Below are 18,139 nucleotides of genomic sequence, written 5' to 3'. Positions count from 1 at the left end.
CTCTTCGCCGAACGAAAAAAAAATGTTTCCTCTAAGGTTTTTACTGTTCATCTTCTTCTTCTACCTCAACTGCGCGATATACCCTCACGACGAACTGTTTGCTCCATGTCTGCTTCTAGTTCTCAACCTAACAGTTACATACCTCTTTGATTCTTGTTTGGTGTAGATATTGTAACCCAGTATTTATTTATGTTAATTTTACTGCAATCCAAGATGGTGCGGTACAATCGCCCATCTTGAACTACAAATTTAATTTTACTGCGATCCAAGATGGTGCGATATCATCGCCTATCTTGGACTGCATATCTAATTTTACTGCAATTTTAGGTGGAGCGGTATTATCGCTCATCCTAACTTGCATATTTAAATTTGCCTGCTGTTTAATTTCATTGCAATTTTAGGTGGAGCGGTATAATCGCCTGCCCTACTCTGAGTATTTAAATTTTTCCTGCTACTGGAGTGGTGCGGAATAATCGCCCATCCTATGTTATATTATTTCAATGAGAATGGTGCAGTACAATCGCCCTCCTCATTCACCCTAAAAATCTCGAGCAAAAAGTTTCTAGTACTTATCATTTTGGCTTGAAGATCAAAATGAAAAATTTGTAAGAATCAGAAGTTATAACACTATATTCCTCCAGGAATACATATTGTTGCAAGTTCTTACACATCTCATTTTTCTTTTAGAAAAGAAAATGGCGAACTTGGCGAAGCTTGAATATGCTGCCCTGGACATTATTGGGAAAAAAATACCTTACCTAGGTACTAGATACCAAAATCCATCTTGAAGCAGGGAATCTTGGAGATACCATCAGGGAAGAGAACAGCTCATCCTCTCAAGATCGGGCGAAGGCCATGATCTTTATTCATCGTCATCTTGATGAGGGACTAAAGAGCGAGTACTTAACGGTTGAAGATCCGTTAGCTCTCTAGCAAGCCTTGAGAAGTAGATACAATCACCAGACAATGGTGATTCTTCCAAGAGCTCGCTATGAGTGGACTCACTTAAGGATCTAGGATTTCAAGTCAGTGGCAGAGTACAATTCTGCGTTGTTCAGAATTACCTCTCAGATGAAGCTCTGTGGGGATACTATTACTGAGGAAAATTTGCTGGAAAAGACTTTCAGCACATTTCATGCCTCTAACGTGCTCCTACAGCAGCAGTATAGAGCACAAAGCTTTACTGAATACAACCAGCTGATATCTGTGCTCCTAGTAGCTGAACAGAACAATGAGCTCCTGATGAAAAACCATCATTCCCGACCTACTAGATCTGCACCATTCCTAGAAGTGAATGATGCTTCCCTCGAAGTGAACGCCATATCCTCTGGTGGCGATAATCATAAATGAGGACGTGGCCACAAGCGAGTTCGGTGGAACAGGAAATGTAAGAACCATGGTGGTCAGTTTCACAACCAGGTTCCAAGGCATAATTCAGGCCCGAGCTTTAAAAATGTGAATCGCCACAAAGGCAAAGTTCACATGAACAATGCTCCTAAAAACTCTGAAGGATCTGTATCAAGCCTCCCTCAAGGAGAAGGGTGTCGAGACCAATTTTCTCGACCAGACTAAACCAATAAATATACTTGAACCATGTGTGACTTATCAGGACAGTTGAACACAACCCACCTAGATGTTTCAGACTTCATTGTGGAAAGGGGGAATGAAGTATACCGGTCCGACTAAATCGTTTATGTTTGATGTACTTTTATTATGCTGAACTTGTAGTTTAAAACTAGCATTTCAGATTCAATAAAAGTGGCATGTAAATTTCTTGTTATAACATGCCTTTAACTTTGATTCCCTTACTCAGAAAACATGGATAAAAACTATGGTCATTCTCAAAGCATGAGAAATGGCGAAGACATTTATCTTGCAGACTGCGCAACTACGCATATAATACTTCGAGATCGAAAGTATTTCTCAAGATTGATGCTTACAAAAGTAAAGGTAACAACAATATCAGGACCTTCAGATGTAATTAAGGCTCAGGGAAGGCCCAGATTATGTTACCAAATGAAATAATATTGTCCATACAGAAAGCATTGTACGCTACTCGATCTACTCGAAATTTGTTAAGTTTCAAAGACATACATTTAAATGGATACCACATTGAAACGAAAAATGCAGAAAATGTGGAGTATTTATACATTACCTCCAATGATACCCAAAAGCGTATATTGGAGAAGTTGCGTAGTTTGTCGAGTGGATTGTATTATACATATATAAAGACAGTTGAATCACATACTGTCATGAACCAGAAGTTCATTGATTCAAAAGTTTACATGCTTTGGCATGACCGTCTGGGTCACCCAAGATCTACCATGATGCATAAGATCATTACCAACTCTAATGGACATCCATTATTGAGCAGACACATTGCTATCTCAAATGATAACCCTTGCAAGGCTTGTTCTCAAGGGAAGTTGGTAATTAGACCATCACAACTAAAGGTTGATGCTGAATCCCCATCATTTTTACAAAGAATTAAATGGGATATTTGTGGACCTATTCAACCATCATGTGGACCATTTCGATATTTTATGGTTTTGGTTGATGCATCTATCCGATGGTCACATGTTTGTCTCTTGTCTACTCAAAATGTAGTTTTTGCGAGACTTCTTGCTCAAATAACTAAGTTATGAGCACAGTTCCCAGATTATCCCATTAAGTCAATCCGACTTGATAACGTTAGTGAATTTACGTCTCAAACCTTTGATGATTACTGCATGACATTGGGCATTGATGTTGAACACCTCGTTCATTTTGTCCATACTCAGAATGGTTTAGCAGAAGCATTGATCGAGCGGCTTCAGTTAATAGCCCGCACTCTGCTTATGAAAACAAAATTGTCAGTTTCTGCATGGGGACATGCTGTCTTACATGTTGGATCATTGGTTCGATTGAGACTTATAACAAACCACCAATATTCTTCAGTACAACTCGTGTTTGGGCATCAGCCAAACATTTCACATTTACGAGTTTTTGGTTGTGCTGTTTATGTGCCTATTGCACCCCCGCAACGCATTAAAATGAGACCTCAGCGTAGACTGGGAATTTATGTGGGTTTTGATTCACCATCTATCATTAGATATTTGGAACCATTGACAGGTGATATGTTTACAACTCGTTTTGCTGATTATCACTTTGATGAGATAGTCTTCCCGTCATTAGGGGGAGAAAAGACCGTTCCAGAAGAAGGGAAAAAGCTGACATGGATTGTTCCCACATTGTCTTATTTTGATCCACGTAGCACTCAATGTGAAAATGAAATGAAATGAATCGTTTATCTTCAAAGCATTGCCAATCAAATGCCAGATGCATTTAATGATGCTATGAAAGTGACAAAATCATATATACCAGCTGCAAATGCACCTGCAAGGATTGATGTCCTTGTTGGACAAAATAAAGTGGCTACGAATGATTCATCTAGTGCACGCTTGAAACGTGGTAGACCCTAGGTTCAAAATATTTAGCCCCTCGAAAAAGAAAGACAAGGGTACAGCTAAATCCAAATGAAATCATTCAAGAAGAGAGAATGAATGACAAATTTACAATTCATGATTCTGGACTTCCAGAAGAAGAAAATGTCCTTGATGAGACACATGTCCCTGAAGAGACAGCAGTACATGAGAGCAAAGAAATCTCCATAAATTATGCATGTACTAATGAATTGTGAGATCGGAATGAAATAATCATCGACGATATGTTCACATTCGCAATGGCCACTGAAATCATATTAAGTGATGATATTGAGCCCCGCTCTGTTGATGAATGTAAACAGAGACAAGATTGGCCTAAGTGGAAAAATGCAATCCAGGCATAATTAAATTCCTTAGAAAGGTGAAATGTTTGTGGACCAGTAGTCCAAACCCCGCTTGGTGTAAACCTCGTGGGTTACAAATGGGTATTCACACAATGAGAAAAATGAGATTGCAAGATATAAAGCACAACTCGTTGCACAAGGTTTTTCACAAAGACCTGGAATTGATTATGAGGAGACATAATCTCCTATAATAGATGCAATTACGTTTTGTTACTTAATAAGTTTAGTAGTTTCAGAAAAACTTGACATGCAACTTATGGATGTCATCACTGCATATCTATATGGAGAATTAGATACTGACATATATATGAAAGTCCCAGAAAGACTCAAGTTGCCTGAAACAAGTAAAAACCACGAGGTATGCTCTCGATCAAATTAAGGCGATCATTGTATGGGCTAAAACAATCTGGACGAATGTGGTATAATCATCTCAATGAGTATTTAATCAAAGAAGGATACATCAACAATGTCATTTGCTCTTGTGTGTTCGTTAAGAAATCCAACTTTGGATTTGTTATAGTGGCAGTATATGTCGATGATATGAACCTAGTTGGAACTCCTGAAGAGTTAAATAAAACCGTTGAATATCTGAAAAGTGAATTTGAAATGAAAGACCTTGGAAAAATGAAATTTTGTCTCGGCTTGCAGATCGAGCATTGTGCTAGTGGAATTTTGGTCCACCAATAAGCTTATATTGAAAAAATCCTGAAGCGATTTGGCATGGACAAAGCTTATCCACTCAGCACGCCAATGGTCGTTCATTCTTTGGACATTAACAAAGATCCATTACGTCCAAAAGAAGATGATGAAATGGTCTTTGGTCCAGAAGTACCATATCTGAGTGCAATAGGTGTTTTGTTGTATTTAGCACAATGTACTAGACCAGATATAGCTTTTTCAGTCAACTTGTTAGCCAGATATAGCTCTGCTCCAACAATTCGTCATTGGAAGGGTGTCAAAAATGTATTGCGATATCTTCGTGGGACAACAGACATGGGTATCTTCTACTCAAAGAACTCCACAAATGACCAGGTCCTTATTGGATATGCAAATGCTAGTTTCCTCTCTAATCCGCATAAAGCCCGCTCACAAACTGGATATGTGTTTAAGAATGGAGATATAGTAATCTCATGGCACTCAACAAAGCAAACATTAGTTGCTACATTTTCAAATCATTCAGAAATACTTGCTTTACATGAAGCAAGTCGTGAATGTTCTTGGTTAAGATCAATGATCCATCATATCTGGAATTCATGTGGTCTAACTTCAAAGACAGACACTCCAACTTTCATTCATGAAGATAATGCAGCATGTGTTACCCAAATGAAGGAAGGATTCATCAAGGGCGATAAGACTAAACACATATCTCCCAAGTTTTTCAGTGCACATGAACTCCAGAAGGCTAAAGTTATTGAAGTCAAACAAATCTGTTCTAATGAAAATCTGGCAGATTTGTTCACCAAATCTCTGCCAAAATGCATGTTTTAGAAGTTAGTGCAAAGTATTAGATTACGTCGACTTACCAAACAGCTAAATTTGGAGAATGCGAAATCAGGGGGAGATGTATATCAGGGGGAGCATCCATGATACATGCATGTTGTACTCTTTTTCCTTCGATTAGGATTTTTCCTGCTGGGTTTTTCCTATCAAGGTTTTAACGAGGCAACATAAGCATACTTAACATTATATCAACAATCCAGGTAAAGTTGTACTATTTTTCCTTCGCTATGGTTTTTTCCCACTAGGTTTTTCCAAGCAAGGTTTTAATGAGGCAACTGATGTTGATATGTGGGCATCCAAGGGGGAGTGTTCAAAAATACTGGGGTAGTGAATGCCCACAGTGCCTTTGGTAAAGTTTTTCAATGCCCCTCACAGATTAGTTGTCAACATTGGCATTGTTATACACACACACACACTTTCAATGCCCATGAAAATTGGAATAGACTTTGGAAACAAAAAGGAACATATTTTCAAAGCTGAGGGTTGTAAATTTCAAAATGTAGTAATACGAGTTACTCTGCAATCAAAACATACAGAAATAAAGAATGATCAATAACATCATCTCTTCCTCCATCTTTTATTTGTTATCCTCTTGTGCTATCGTTTCAGTGTGACATTTTACACTTGCTTCGCTTCATTCACTAAAAAGTGTGACATTTTACACCTGCTTCGCTTCATTCACTAAAAAGGCTATCCATCTAACTTTTACATATTTATAATAGAAAATAATATTTCACATTTCTTTTTTTAGCATTATATATATATATATATATGTATGTATGTATATGGTTGAGAACTTAGAGAGTTAGAGAGCTTCAGAACATGCACATGTAGTAGTACTGTATATAGGAAACCAATCTTGATTATGTTGTGTGTGTGTGTGTGTGTGTATTTTGGAATACAATATATGGTAGTTTGGACCATCCTCTACAAAGTAATGCTAGCTAGAAAATAATGATAATAGCCAACTAATGAGCTTCAGCCTCAGGTATGTGTTCAGAAGAATGTAAAGAATTATCACATGGAGGTGTATAATTGCTAAATGTGTGTCAAATTGGATGCAGAGGTGAATTCCTTTTTGAGATGGTGATATATATAAGAGCCGAGGCCAGCCCAAACCCATTTATCAGTCATCCCAATCACTAATTTTTTTTTATATACTTCAATGATCCAAATTATGTACTTTTACATTCATTATTCAAAGATGTTTACTGGGCACGTTCAGAATCACTTCTCGTATAAAGCACATGAGAAAGTGTTTTTCATAAAATTACTTAAAAAATCTATAAAGAAGCACATGAGAAGTATTTGTCTATAAAATTACTTTAAAAATTCATAGAGAAGTGTTGGAGCTTAATTCGTGTGCCACCATGAATTGAAGAGGCACGAACTCAAGTAACCTACAAGAAACAACTGTGAGCAAGCTGATTGTGTCCATATCCCAATTAGATCACATGCCTTGCTAAACAAGTATGGTCATTATGGCAGAGTTGGTCACACTTCTCTTATTGCCTCAGACCAGGGTGACGATGGAACCACTGCTCCGTTTGATACAACTCTGCTCGGAGTTGCCGAGTCCATGACTGGACTTCTGAGGTAACGTTATTCCAATCAGCCTTTCCCCAGCCCTAGAAAATCATGGTCCCACAATTGCCCCTAATTATGCATAAACCCTTTCAAAGCAAGCTGAAATATGTATTGATTGGTTTTTTATTGTTTTGCAGTAGTTCGACTACTGGAAGAGTTGGAGGCGTTTTAGCCCTCAAACGTGTAGCTTCGAGTTTCGTGTCATAAAATGAGCAATGATGGAATTCCATATCTTGTTTTGGGAAATGAGAAATCACTTTCGACATACCTTTTTATCTCTAATCAAATATAATCCCAAAAACGGGTAATTCCGTATTCAACGACTAGATTATTTGAAATGCTCCCTTTTAAATCCTGATCGTACCTTAATCTTTATTTCCACACAAAGTTATCCATCACCCTATGTCCCCAATCTACATCAACTTCTCCAGAATTCTGCACCTCATGGCTAATCTTCCATCAACGCACTCAACCTCTCTTGGCAGTAATGATTCTTCTCCAGATCTTCCAATGGTAAGGGTCCGTAATACAGAAGAAGAAGCAGTTTTTTTGGCTGGTCGCCCCCATATTATGAATGTATTGCAAAGTTTGCTGGGAAGATAATTATGAGGTTACTGAAGAACTTCCACCTCCCTCAGACCTTAAACATCCTTGTACCAGGATTCATCCCTAGTACCTTAATTTAGGTTTGAGGTTTCCCCTATCACCCCTTCTAAAGGCAATTCTCGTCTTCTTTCAAATAAGCATTTGTAACCTCACCCCTTCTTCCTTTCAGATAATCACCTACTTTGAATGTTTGAATGAATGGTACGGGTTGAGTTGGGACTCCTTGATTCCTTGTCCTTTATGCACTACGGAGGAACACGAACACTCGATACTACCTTCAAACTCGAGTTAGTCTTAGATGAAAGCCTTACAACACTGGTTTCCCTGGTCAAGACAATGATTGGTACATTGACATCCTTCTCGTTGATAGGAGCTAGGAATGAGACATAAATCAAGCTAGGGTTCCCAACAAACCGGTTAAGCAAGTTCGGAAAATCAAGGTCAAGTCTTTGGGCCTTTATCACCTGAACTTATTGATAGGGCTTTCAAAATCATTCATTCCGCCCACCAGAGTTGGAAATGGCTCATAGCTCATGAACAGGAGAGAGCACATGGGAGGAATGTCATTACAGACATTTGCTCAAATCATCCCATCTTTAACCCAGAATGGGTTGGTGCGAAAATGGCTAGACTGCCCCTAGATCCTAAAGATGCCAAAACCGCTTCTAAACCCGAGAAAGAGAAGAGGAAGAAGTCTGAAGAAACAATTCCCAATGAGGTTTGTCCGAATATTTCGAAAAAGAAGTCTAAGCTGCTTGGTAGCCATAGTGGCAATCGGGACAAGGCTCCAGTCACCATCGATCTCACTTTTTCAATAGAGGAAGGTGTCCATCATCCATCGTCAGCAGGTGGTGAAGAGGGGGAGACACCACTTTTGGGAGGCTAAAAAGTCTTGTTGAAGATTTGACGAGCCAAGTTCTTCTAATAGTTGTAACAGACCAAGATGAACGATCCCAGCGTCCAGATTCCTAGACCTTGGCTATCGATTCATGGATCATAAGTCATTCATTCGAATTCTTTTGCGCTTCATCTCCACTTCAAAGAAATGTTGAAGGCCTTTCTACTCCGCCAGCCATTTCTGAAGGGGTTTTTAATAAAGCTTTGAGCCTAACAATCACGCCTCTCTTCAACTTAAGCCACTTCCCTAGGACGCGAGCAGCTTGCACAATGCCCAACATACTCAGGCCTTGGTCCTCTCATCTATCTCCCCTACTGATCTCAGAGAGGTCGCAATTTAGGAGGCCATTAAGGAGAAGCGTTATCAAAGCCAATATTTGGTTTTCTTTCCTCTAACTTTTGGTATTGCTTTCTTCTTTTCTTTTCTTCTGTCTTTTTACCTTTGCTTTTTCCAAGCCAATACTTAGACCAAGGCCTTGATCTGTGCTCAGGAAAATGACATATCGAGACTTGAGGCAACTTATGAAGCTACGCTTGGGAGCCAAATCAAACTTGAGAAGGAATTGCAAGAGAAAAGCAAGAACACTTAACATTATCCTTTTTTTTTTGTTCTCCAAAAAATAAAAGACACATTATCGTTTTTAAGTTACAAAGTATTTATTAAATTCAGTAATTGTCCAAAACTATATACAAGTGAAGTGATAGGTACGCATGACTTCTTAAGTATCCACTTGTTGTTCTACTATTACTACACCTTACTAAAAGTAATTTGACAATATGTCTCACATAATTATATTATTTATGCGAGATTACATCAAAACCATACATGTAATTAGCATGACACCAGTTACAGTAACATTTATAGTTGATTACATGAGATTTTTTTTTTTTGACAAACAATAGCATTAGTGATTTAAATAATTAGTTGTACGAGAGAAAAAGAATCAATGAAAATTGAATTTGCACTGTTATAGATAGACATAATTATTTTTTGCTATCCCGGTAAAGCATTATCAACTTAGATGATATTTTTCGATGTTAACTTTCGGGTGTTGTTTGTGGTGCAGGTAGCCTACAAATTTTGAAAACGAAGATCTGCTTAAATGATTATACATGGACTAAGGAAAAGCAAATTTACCAAGGGATGACGTTTGGTTTCGTAAAATAACGATATTTTCTATTTCATTTGGTCAACAAAGCTATAATTTATGGATAATACTTGGGTCCTCACTGGGGAGAACCTAATTTCACTGACTTCTTGTATCGACCAACCATTTTAAAACACTTGTCCTTTCAAGTTTCACCCCGCACTCTGCTATTCTTATAACCAAACACGCCACTGTTCTTTTAAACACGTGACCAAACACACCCGGTCTTTATTATTCTCCAACTCCAAAAAGTCTCTCTTCTCCGGGAGACCTGACCCTGAATCCCTCTCTTCTCCGAAGACCCGCTTCCAGTCCTCTCTTCTCTGGAGACGCACCTTCAGTCCCTCTCTTTCCTCTGTATTTATTCAAAATCATTCTGTAAATATTATTAATCAAAAAGGCCAAAGATCGATTTTTGAGATCAAAAAATTTAATATTCATAATCTCTGTATTCATTGTCTTGGAGAGCTGCTACAGTGGATGGAGCAACGGGTTGGAGGAGGGGATTGGGATGAGGTTGATGGAGAAAAGAGGGATTCGGGGTGAGGTCACCCTAAGAAGATAGGGATTAGGATGAGGTAGACGGAGGAGAGAGATTGATGAAAAAATTTGTTGGAAAACTAATGAAAATGGCTTGAAAACTTTGAGTTTTAATGATAAGGATAAAATAAAGGGTAAAGTGAATAGTACCATGATTGACTTTTTAGTGTAAAAATGTGGTTTTTCGTTAAAGTGAACAGTACCGGGTGCTTTTCATTAAAGTTCCCAAAATTTGGTTGGAGATCGACAGAGCAAAGTTCGACGGAAGTGAGAGGGACGGGATGAGATCTGGGACTGGGTAGACCTGTAAACAGGTCGGGTGTATTGGGTTTGTGTCGGTTGAACCTGACCCGTTAAGTTAACGGGTCATCCAAATCCAATTTGTTATGCTAACGAGTTATCCGTTTCACCTGTTAACAATTTTTATTATTTTTTTTGCATAAAGTTTATTTTTTGTTATTAAGATTTTACTAAAATTACTAAAATATCATCTATTAACGGGTGTTAATGGGTCCTAACGGGTCTAACAGGTTGATTTAAAGTGACCCATTATTTAACAGGTTGTTAACGAATTCATCCGTTAACGACCCGACCCGTTAAGCATCCATTCAAATACAAATATTAATAGGTCGGGTCGGGTTAATGGGTTGGGTCCAAAATGCCAGACCTAAGACTTTTTTTTGGGGAGGGGGGGGCGCATGGGCTTGAAGGAGAAACTGGCCTATGACTTGTTTTGTGGGGGGGGGGGGGGGGGGGTGCATGGGCTTGAAGGAGAAACTGGCTGTTTGGTTATAGATGCAAGGTTATTGTTGGTTGTTTGGTTATAGGTTTAGAGAGCTTTTATAAATTACACGTGGCTATATTTAACTGGATCAGTAGGTTAGGTCCTCCCCGGTGAGGACCCAAGTATTAAACATAATTTATTACTTTGTCACTTAGTAAAGAACACGAAAAGGTTCGGCTGTGCATGCAACTATAAAATTTGAAATTGTGCTTGAACATAGAATTTAGGTCAAATTTTTAACGCCATGTTTTTATTTTTTTATATATCTATGCAATATGTGACAACTCATTTTTGTGTTTGTCTAGTTCGTTACGTCGGTTATGTATATGATCAAAATTTATCGTACAGTAAGTTTAACGTAAGGCGCGAGAATACAACATAGTAAACATGACAATTTTTGCGGGAAGATTTATGTCTCTCTTTTTTTTTCAATTGGATCATTTGGACTTTATTTTTATTTTATATCCTTACTGGATTGGTTCCTATCCTTAACCCTTATGCCTTATTGTGATTTATGGTTTATTTGTTGATTGATGCGAGGTACTTATCTGCCATTTCCATAAGGGACACTCCGGAAATTGGTAGGGCAGATAAGTGCCTTGCCTCACACTTATCTGCCATAAGGGACACTCCGCGGCTTAGCCACGGATTTGAAATGTAAACATTTCTGTGAAATCTCTAATTAACTTTGATTTGTAATCTCTTGGTTGTTTTACAGGTTGTAGGTCTTAATTAGTATCCCATTGTTATTTCTCTCTATATAAAGAATGGTAAGAGAACAGGTACGAAATCAAAGAAAAGTTGTTGTTTTTATACTTTTTCAAGAAAGAAAGTCTTCAAGCACCACGCTTCATCGAGAACACGTCTTAAAATGATCGTTGAACACATACAATTCATCTGGAATCACCCATGTCAGGTAAATTTAATTGCTCGCATACGTAAACATTCGAATTCCAAATATTCAAATTTATGACTCACTAATTGTACGTGTGTCTGTTCTTTGTCAACATTTATTTGTCGATACCACGTACCATCTTAAAAAAAAAAAAAAAAAAAGTGAAAACGAATGTTTGAAAAGTAGCTAGCAAATTTCACATTAATGTGTAATATTATTGGTGTTGTTTTTGGCATATGGTAGGTGCAAAATGGTGCTCTCAATTCTCACATGCAGAAGCCTGTTCAGTATACAAATTACAACACGAAGCATCATAATGCATGAGAAATTGACAAATTATTAGACATGGTTTTGGGAAATTTTCCAAAAAGTATGGGAGGGTGGCCCCCACTTGCACTGCATATTTGCATGCTTAAATATAAATAAATATAAATATTTTACTATTTTTCCCGGTGAGTTGTGGCAGATCTCATCGTTAATTTACTTTATTTTCTATGCAAAGTGATACCCCAAGAAACTCTCACTTGGCACACTTGAACCAGTACTTTGCATCTCCAAGAATTAATATCAATCAATCAATCAATTAAGTTAATTAAAAATATCGAAAGGTCACTTTATAGTTTGCACACGTCTAATTTTATTTTATTTTTTTACTTGTCAATAAGATATTTTAGATTTAATTCTAGATAATTCAGTATCAATTTATCATTGCTGACTTATTGTTTGATTTAACTTAAAGTTTCTAACACTATATTCTGATGAGAAATTGCGTAACAGGTGAACACAGCTCCGAAGGATGGTGACGTGGAGGTGGCACGTGCCGGCCTGCACAGTATAATGAAAAGGAGCGGAAGCCGAATCTAAGATCCGACGACCACATCTGTCCCGTCAAGATCGGGACTATCCCAAAACCCGTCTAATCCAACGGCCCATACCTCATCATCGACCTCGACCGTCTGATGAGAATCTGACGGCTCATATTAAATATCATTCCCTCTCTCTCCAAAATGAAGCATCAATAAAATCAAAAGGCTCGAAGCCGGTCCGGTTCTGCAGGCAAAACTCCAGACTCACCCTCTCTCTCTTTCTCTCTCTCTCTCTCGTCTCGGTTTTGAATCTTCAGAACAGTTGGTTGTTTTTCAGTTGGTGCTAAATTGCGCCGGCGGTGGATCCAGTGGTAAGTTAATGTGCGCCGTGAGTGTTTTGCGCGCGAGATGCCGCCGGTGTGCTCGATAATACCAGCCACGTTAGTTATAAGAATCTGACGTTGGTGTCGAACCAGTCTATCAGTCGGTTTTCTAAATGGACGGTCAGAAAAGCCAGGCGAACCTCACGAGGACCCAGTCGTCGCTGCTGCGGTCGTCGCCGACGATTCGATCCTCCATTCACAGCCTCAACTCCGTCACGGAGGAGGACGTCGCCGCCGCCAACGAAAACCACCACCACCTCGACGATGAAGAAGAGCTGAGGCCCAAGAATTACAATCCGGCGCTGACCCACCATAAATCCGGGTCTACCCGGATCAGCCACCAGCACCTACCGATGGCCGCCATCACACTCTTCATCCTCTTCAGCTTCTCCGGCTTCTTCTTCTTCTTCTACCTCCGCCGCGAAGAAATACCCACCTCCGAAAACCTCCTTCTGGCGCTGGCCTTCGTCGCGGTCACGCTTTTCTTGGCGAACAAGAACAAGGGTCTGATCAACCACAGCGTCTCCGTCCTCAAGCACTCCTGGGACGAGAATGCGAAGTGGTGCCGCTTCCACCGGTTCTATAAGACCAACAGCAGCACGAAGCCGGTCCAGTGGTTCATCGGGTCGGACTCGAACCCGAACAAGACCCGGATGGAGAAGGAGATCTTAAGGGAAGGGGTCGAATTCTACAGCAATGGGGATTTCTACGAGGGTGAATTTCACAATGGGCAGTGCAATGGCAGTGGGGTCTATAATTACTTCGTCAACGGCAGATACGAGGGGGATTGGATCGACGGCCGATACGACGGCTACGGGATTGAGGGCTGGGCGAGAGGGAGCAGATACAAGGGGCAATACAGGCAAGGATTGAGGCATGGTTATGGGGTTTATAGATTCTCGGCGGGGGATTCGTATGCAGGGGAGTGGTGCAATGGGCAGAGCCACGGCGTCGGAGTGCAGACTTGCTCCGATGGCAGCTGCTATGTTGGTGAATTCAAGTATGGCGCCAAGCACGGCCTCGGTTGCTACCATTTCAGGTCAGTTCTTCGGTTCCTGATTTCGAAGATTTTCGGGGTTTGGCCATTGATTTTGATTTGCGTTGGGTTTTGGGTTACCAATTTTGGGTTGTTCTCTTTTTTACTTTACTTGAACTGTTCATGGTGGATGAAACAGGGAAATCTGGTTGTTGTTGTGTGGTTGGTTGTTTGTGGGTATCATTTAATACATCTGAACAAGTCTCTGTTTTGCTCTTACATTTTATGGTCAAGAATTTGATTTTGTTAACCAACTCTTTGAGATTTGTTTTCTTAATTGTGCATTTATGAGTAAATTCGTATTTGAACTCACTTGAGCAAATTGAAGTTTCTTGCTGCAATGCAATTTAATTGATGAATTCGGTTCTGTTTGCAGAAATGGAGATAGATACGCCGGAGAATACTTCGGAGACAAAATGCATGGATTCGGCATCTACCACTTTGCCAACGGTCATTGTTACGAGGGGTCATGGCACGAAGGTCGTAATCTAGGCTATGGCGTTTACACTTTCCGAAATGGCAATGCAAGATGCGGTATATGGGACGGTGGCACCCTTAAGCACCCTCTTCTGCCGCTAACCGATGCAGTTGTTCGAGCTGTTCAGGTATTTTTATTCTCTCATTCAAACTGGTACTTAAAACACATCACAGTTCCATGGTTAACACATACTTAATTCATTCATTGCTCATTCTTTATCTTTTATTGGAATTTTGCAGGCTGCTGGGAAAGCTGCAGAGAATGCTGTCAACCTCCCGCGGGTGGATGAACAAGTGAACAAGGCAGTCATGGCCGCGAACAGAGCTGCCACTGCCGCCAGAGTTGCTGCTGTTAAAGCCGTTCAAAACGGAATGGACGGAAAATTTTGTGATACGAATGTCTAGAAGACATTTTTCTTTCAGTAGTGTAAATTTTTCACTAATTTGAAGTGTGCTTTCGAGAATGTCAACCCGGCGAGCAAACGCTCATCGGAGGTTGAGAGAGAGCCTGTGTTAGAGGGCTGGGTCATCACACCGTAACTTGTACATACACCATGTATATCAAATGGAAGAAGAGATTTCAGACAAGTATTTGCACCTTTCCCCTTTGTGATGCATTTTTCTTCCGCATCAAGTTACATTATTGTGTTGTTGCAATCATGAGACCAAGTGTTCGATCCCAGTTTGTCTCTTATTCTATAGCATCATCATCCTCATCAGCTTATCGTCAATGCCAGGGCCTTTTAAAAGCGTACCAAATGGTACCACAAAACCATATCTTCAATTTGGGGATGGGAATGTCAAGTGTACTAGCTCACTGCCCTACCCCTCGACGATGTATTTTGGGGCTCGAGAAATTATTCGTCTTCGGAATTTTTATCGAGTGAACATAAATTGGCAAAGACAATTAGCTCTTGATCTAGCAATACTTTTTTTCCTCGGTTAGTAAAAGAAAACATGAATTGGAAGGTCAATACCGAAGCTAAGGTTCGTTATTGGACCTCTTTCACTTCTCATCAAACTATTTAAAAACCTAGTTCAACATACCAATTATTGTGCCGAATCATTTGGCTTATTTGTCGTAATTTTTAACGATTCAGATTGACAATCTAATCTCGAAACAAGGAATTCACAAAGCAATCTACTTCTTCAATGATCTAGATTGACAGTCCAATTGCCGAAGACAATTGGGTAAGAAACTTCCCCATATGCTATATTCACATTGTTTTTTCAAATTATAGACAAGTTTTGTCCTTGCTCAACCTTTTCCGTACAAGGACCTTCCGACCAATTCATGGCCATGCCCATGACAGAAACTGTCAAAGATGAGTAGTAACGTGAGAAGTAGGGGAGTATTCCACTATGCATAATGCCACTATTCCACCACAACACTCCCATCCACATGTGCCCAAAAGTGATATTACTCAACACACCCATATGAAAGTTATCGTTACCTTTAAAACGAAATTACTTTGTTCATTACTTCAAACAAGTCATTTTTAATAGCAAGTAAATTAAAGTTTTACACTCTGTATTTTAATTTTGTTTGTGTTAATTACAATGATTAGAAACCCCTTGTTACATCTAACGAGCCAAACAATATTCCATATACAAAATTAGGAGAGTGTTTCCGTACTCCCCTTTTCATATTCAGCACTTTCGTCTTTAATTACGTTCGTTAATTTTCCTTATTTATTCAATTTAATGAAAATTGGAGACAAAGCAATAGCTCTCAAACAATATGTAACAAGTAAGTGAGGTTTTTAATTTGGCGTGTAGAGCAAAAACATAATTTAGCAGAACACCGATAGGTTCAACTCCAAAACATGCACATTCGAATTATTAATCTGGTGCTAAGCAGCCATGTGCAGTCCTCGTCCGGTAGGAAGGATAATGTTTAGGGGGGACTGGCTATCATTTATACAAAATTAGGGCATCATGTGAGGGTGGTGGGTGGGGGAGGAGGCTTCTTGTCTTTGCGCTAATATCTTTCAACTTTCATGCTTGCGGGATCCACAATCTCTGTTGCATCCCAATTTAAAATACTAGATGTACCCAACTTTCTTTTTCTTATTATTCATTTCATCTTTTCTTCTTTTAGAATGTATGAGCTAAGAAAATTGTAATTACCTGTCGTTTAATATTAATTAAATGGTAGATGGAAATGTAAAATAACAAAAGATGAAAGAACACTTTCTTTTCTCCTTTGTTAGATTAAGATAAAGTAGTAAAGGGTTTAAAATATGGGCATCCGTAGAAATATTGGTATACAAATTTGTATAAATATTGATGCGATATCGGTTTGAATGATGAAAATTTAAAATGAAACTTTAGAGAATGTCAAACATTGGTTTGGACGAAATATAAAAGTTTTCTTGATATTTAACTAATACGTTGGAAATATCAACAAAATCTATTAATTTTAGCTTAAACTTAACAGTTTCTCCGATATAAGATAAAGTTTAGACTTCACCCTCATTTTCATATCTTTTTCATATCTTTTTCTAATTTTTCAAGTATATCTACAAAAATATCAAAACTATCGAAAAAATTTGGAACACTAGTAAGTGATTACCCTTTAAGGATCAGGTGAACGGGACTGTTTAAAATGTATAGTATGTGAGATTCCTTTTTTCTTTACTTTCGTTATCTTAGGTCACAAGGGTAATAATACCCCTCCCCAGATTCAAATATCTTTCTAGGTTAATTTTGCTAACAACTCCCACATGCACGTCGAGAAAGAGAGTCCAACAAGCAAAAAAGCACTGGTTGTGTTTGGTAACATTTTTAGGTCGCCATTTGGTGGGCTAGATAGGATAGATTATGATCAACTAAAATGAATTTGAGTCCAGTCTGTTGTTTGTTATGTCAAAATATGAAATAGACATGATTGGACATGATGAGTCATGAATCCACAATAGAGTGGATTATCTGACATATCTTCGTATATAAGTTACAAGTCATTGCCAATTCAATCATCTCATCCAGTCTACCAAACGGGCCCTTAGGATTTTAAAATTTTATAATCTTTGACCGATCTTTTTAGGTTGTTTTGGTTGAATCCGAATCCTCACCGGATCCTCTTTGTGAGGATCCTTGGAATAATCGTGTCCGTTCATCATATATTGTGTTGTCATAAATCATTTTAAATATTTTTATTTAAAATTAAACGCAAGCAATACTTGACAAATACTAATCGTACGATGTACGATGAACAAACACAATTCACAGATTTCCAAAATCCTTATCAAAAGATCCGGAGAGATCATGTTGGGTTTTGGTTAAGAAAATGAAAGGAGATCCCAGAGGATAGGGATAGGGATGGATGTAGTCAACCCTGACCAAACAATATTAATATTAGCAATTTGGTCCACATATGGATATTAATTATAATTAATTTATATGGATATTAATTATAATTAATTTGTTGTTTATATATGTCTTGGAGTGTGTTATGTCCCTACCATTACAACTTTAATATTAGCAATTTGGTCCACATATGGATATTAAATTTGCTAATTTCTCGTTTCCTTGGGTTGGAAGAGATTGAAATATTATATGCGTGTCTCTCTAGGTTTTCGTTCTTCCTTCATTTTGAACCACTAAAATCTAGACTAGTAGTTTCCAGTCAAATTTTCTATGGATGAATCCCAA

At 38.7% G+C, this 18,139-nt stretch overlaps 1 protein-coding gene across 1 annotated transcript; it reads left to right on the top strand.

Annotated features, from left to right (window-relative positions):
* Positions 1–12,815: 12,815 nt before the first annotated feature.
* LOC126633489 (uncharacterized) lies at positions 12,816–15,073 on the top strand. Its single transcript, XM_050304104.1, has 3 exons — positions 12,816–14,011; positions 14,385–14,613; positions 14,726–15,073. Exons 1-3 carry the CDS (start codon positions 13,086–13,088, stop codon positions 14,888–14,890), a joined length of 1,320 nt encoding a protein of 439 aa, XP_050160061.1. The 5' UTR covers positions 12,816–13,085; the 3' UTR covers positions 14,891–15,073.
* The last annotated feature ends 3,066 nt before the right edge of the window (positions 15,074–18,139 follow it).

The sequence above is a fragment of the Malus sylvestris genome, chromosome 8 (assembly GCF_916048215.2).
Source record: "Malus sylvestris chromosome 8, drMalSylv7.2, whole genome shotgun sequence".
NCBI classification, from domain to species: Eukaryota; Viridiplantae; Streptophyta; class Magnoliopsida; order Rosales; family Rosaceae; genus Malus; species Malus sylvestris.
Note: the sequence above shows the minus strand (reverse complement) of the source record. Positions and strands in the feature narration are given on the sequence as shown.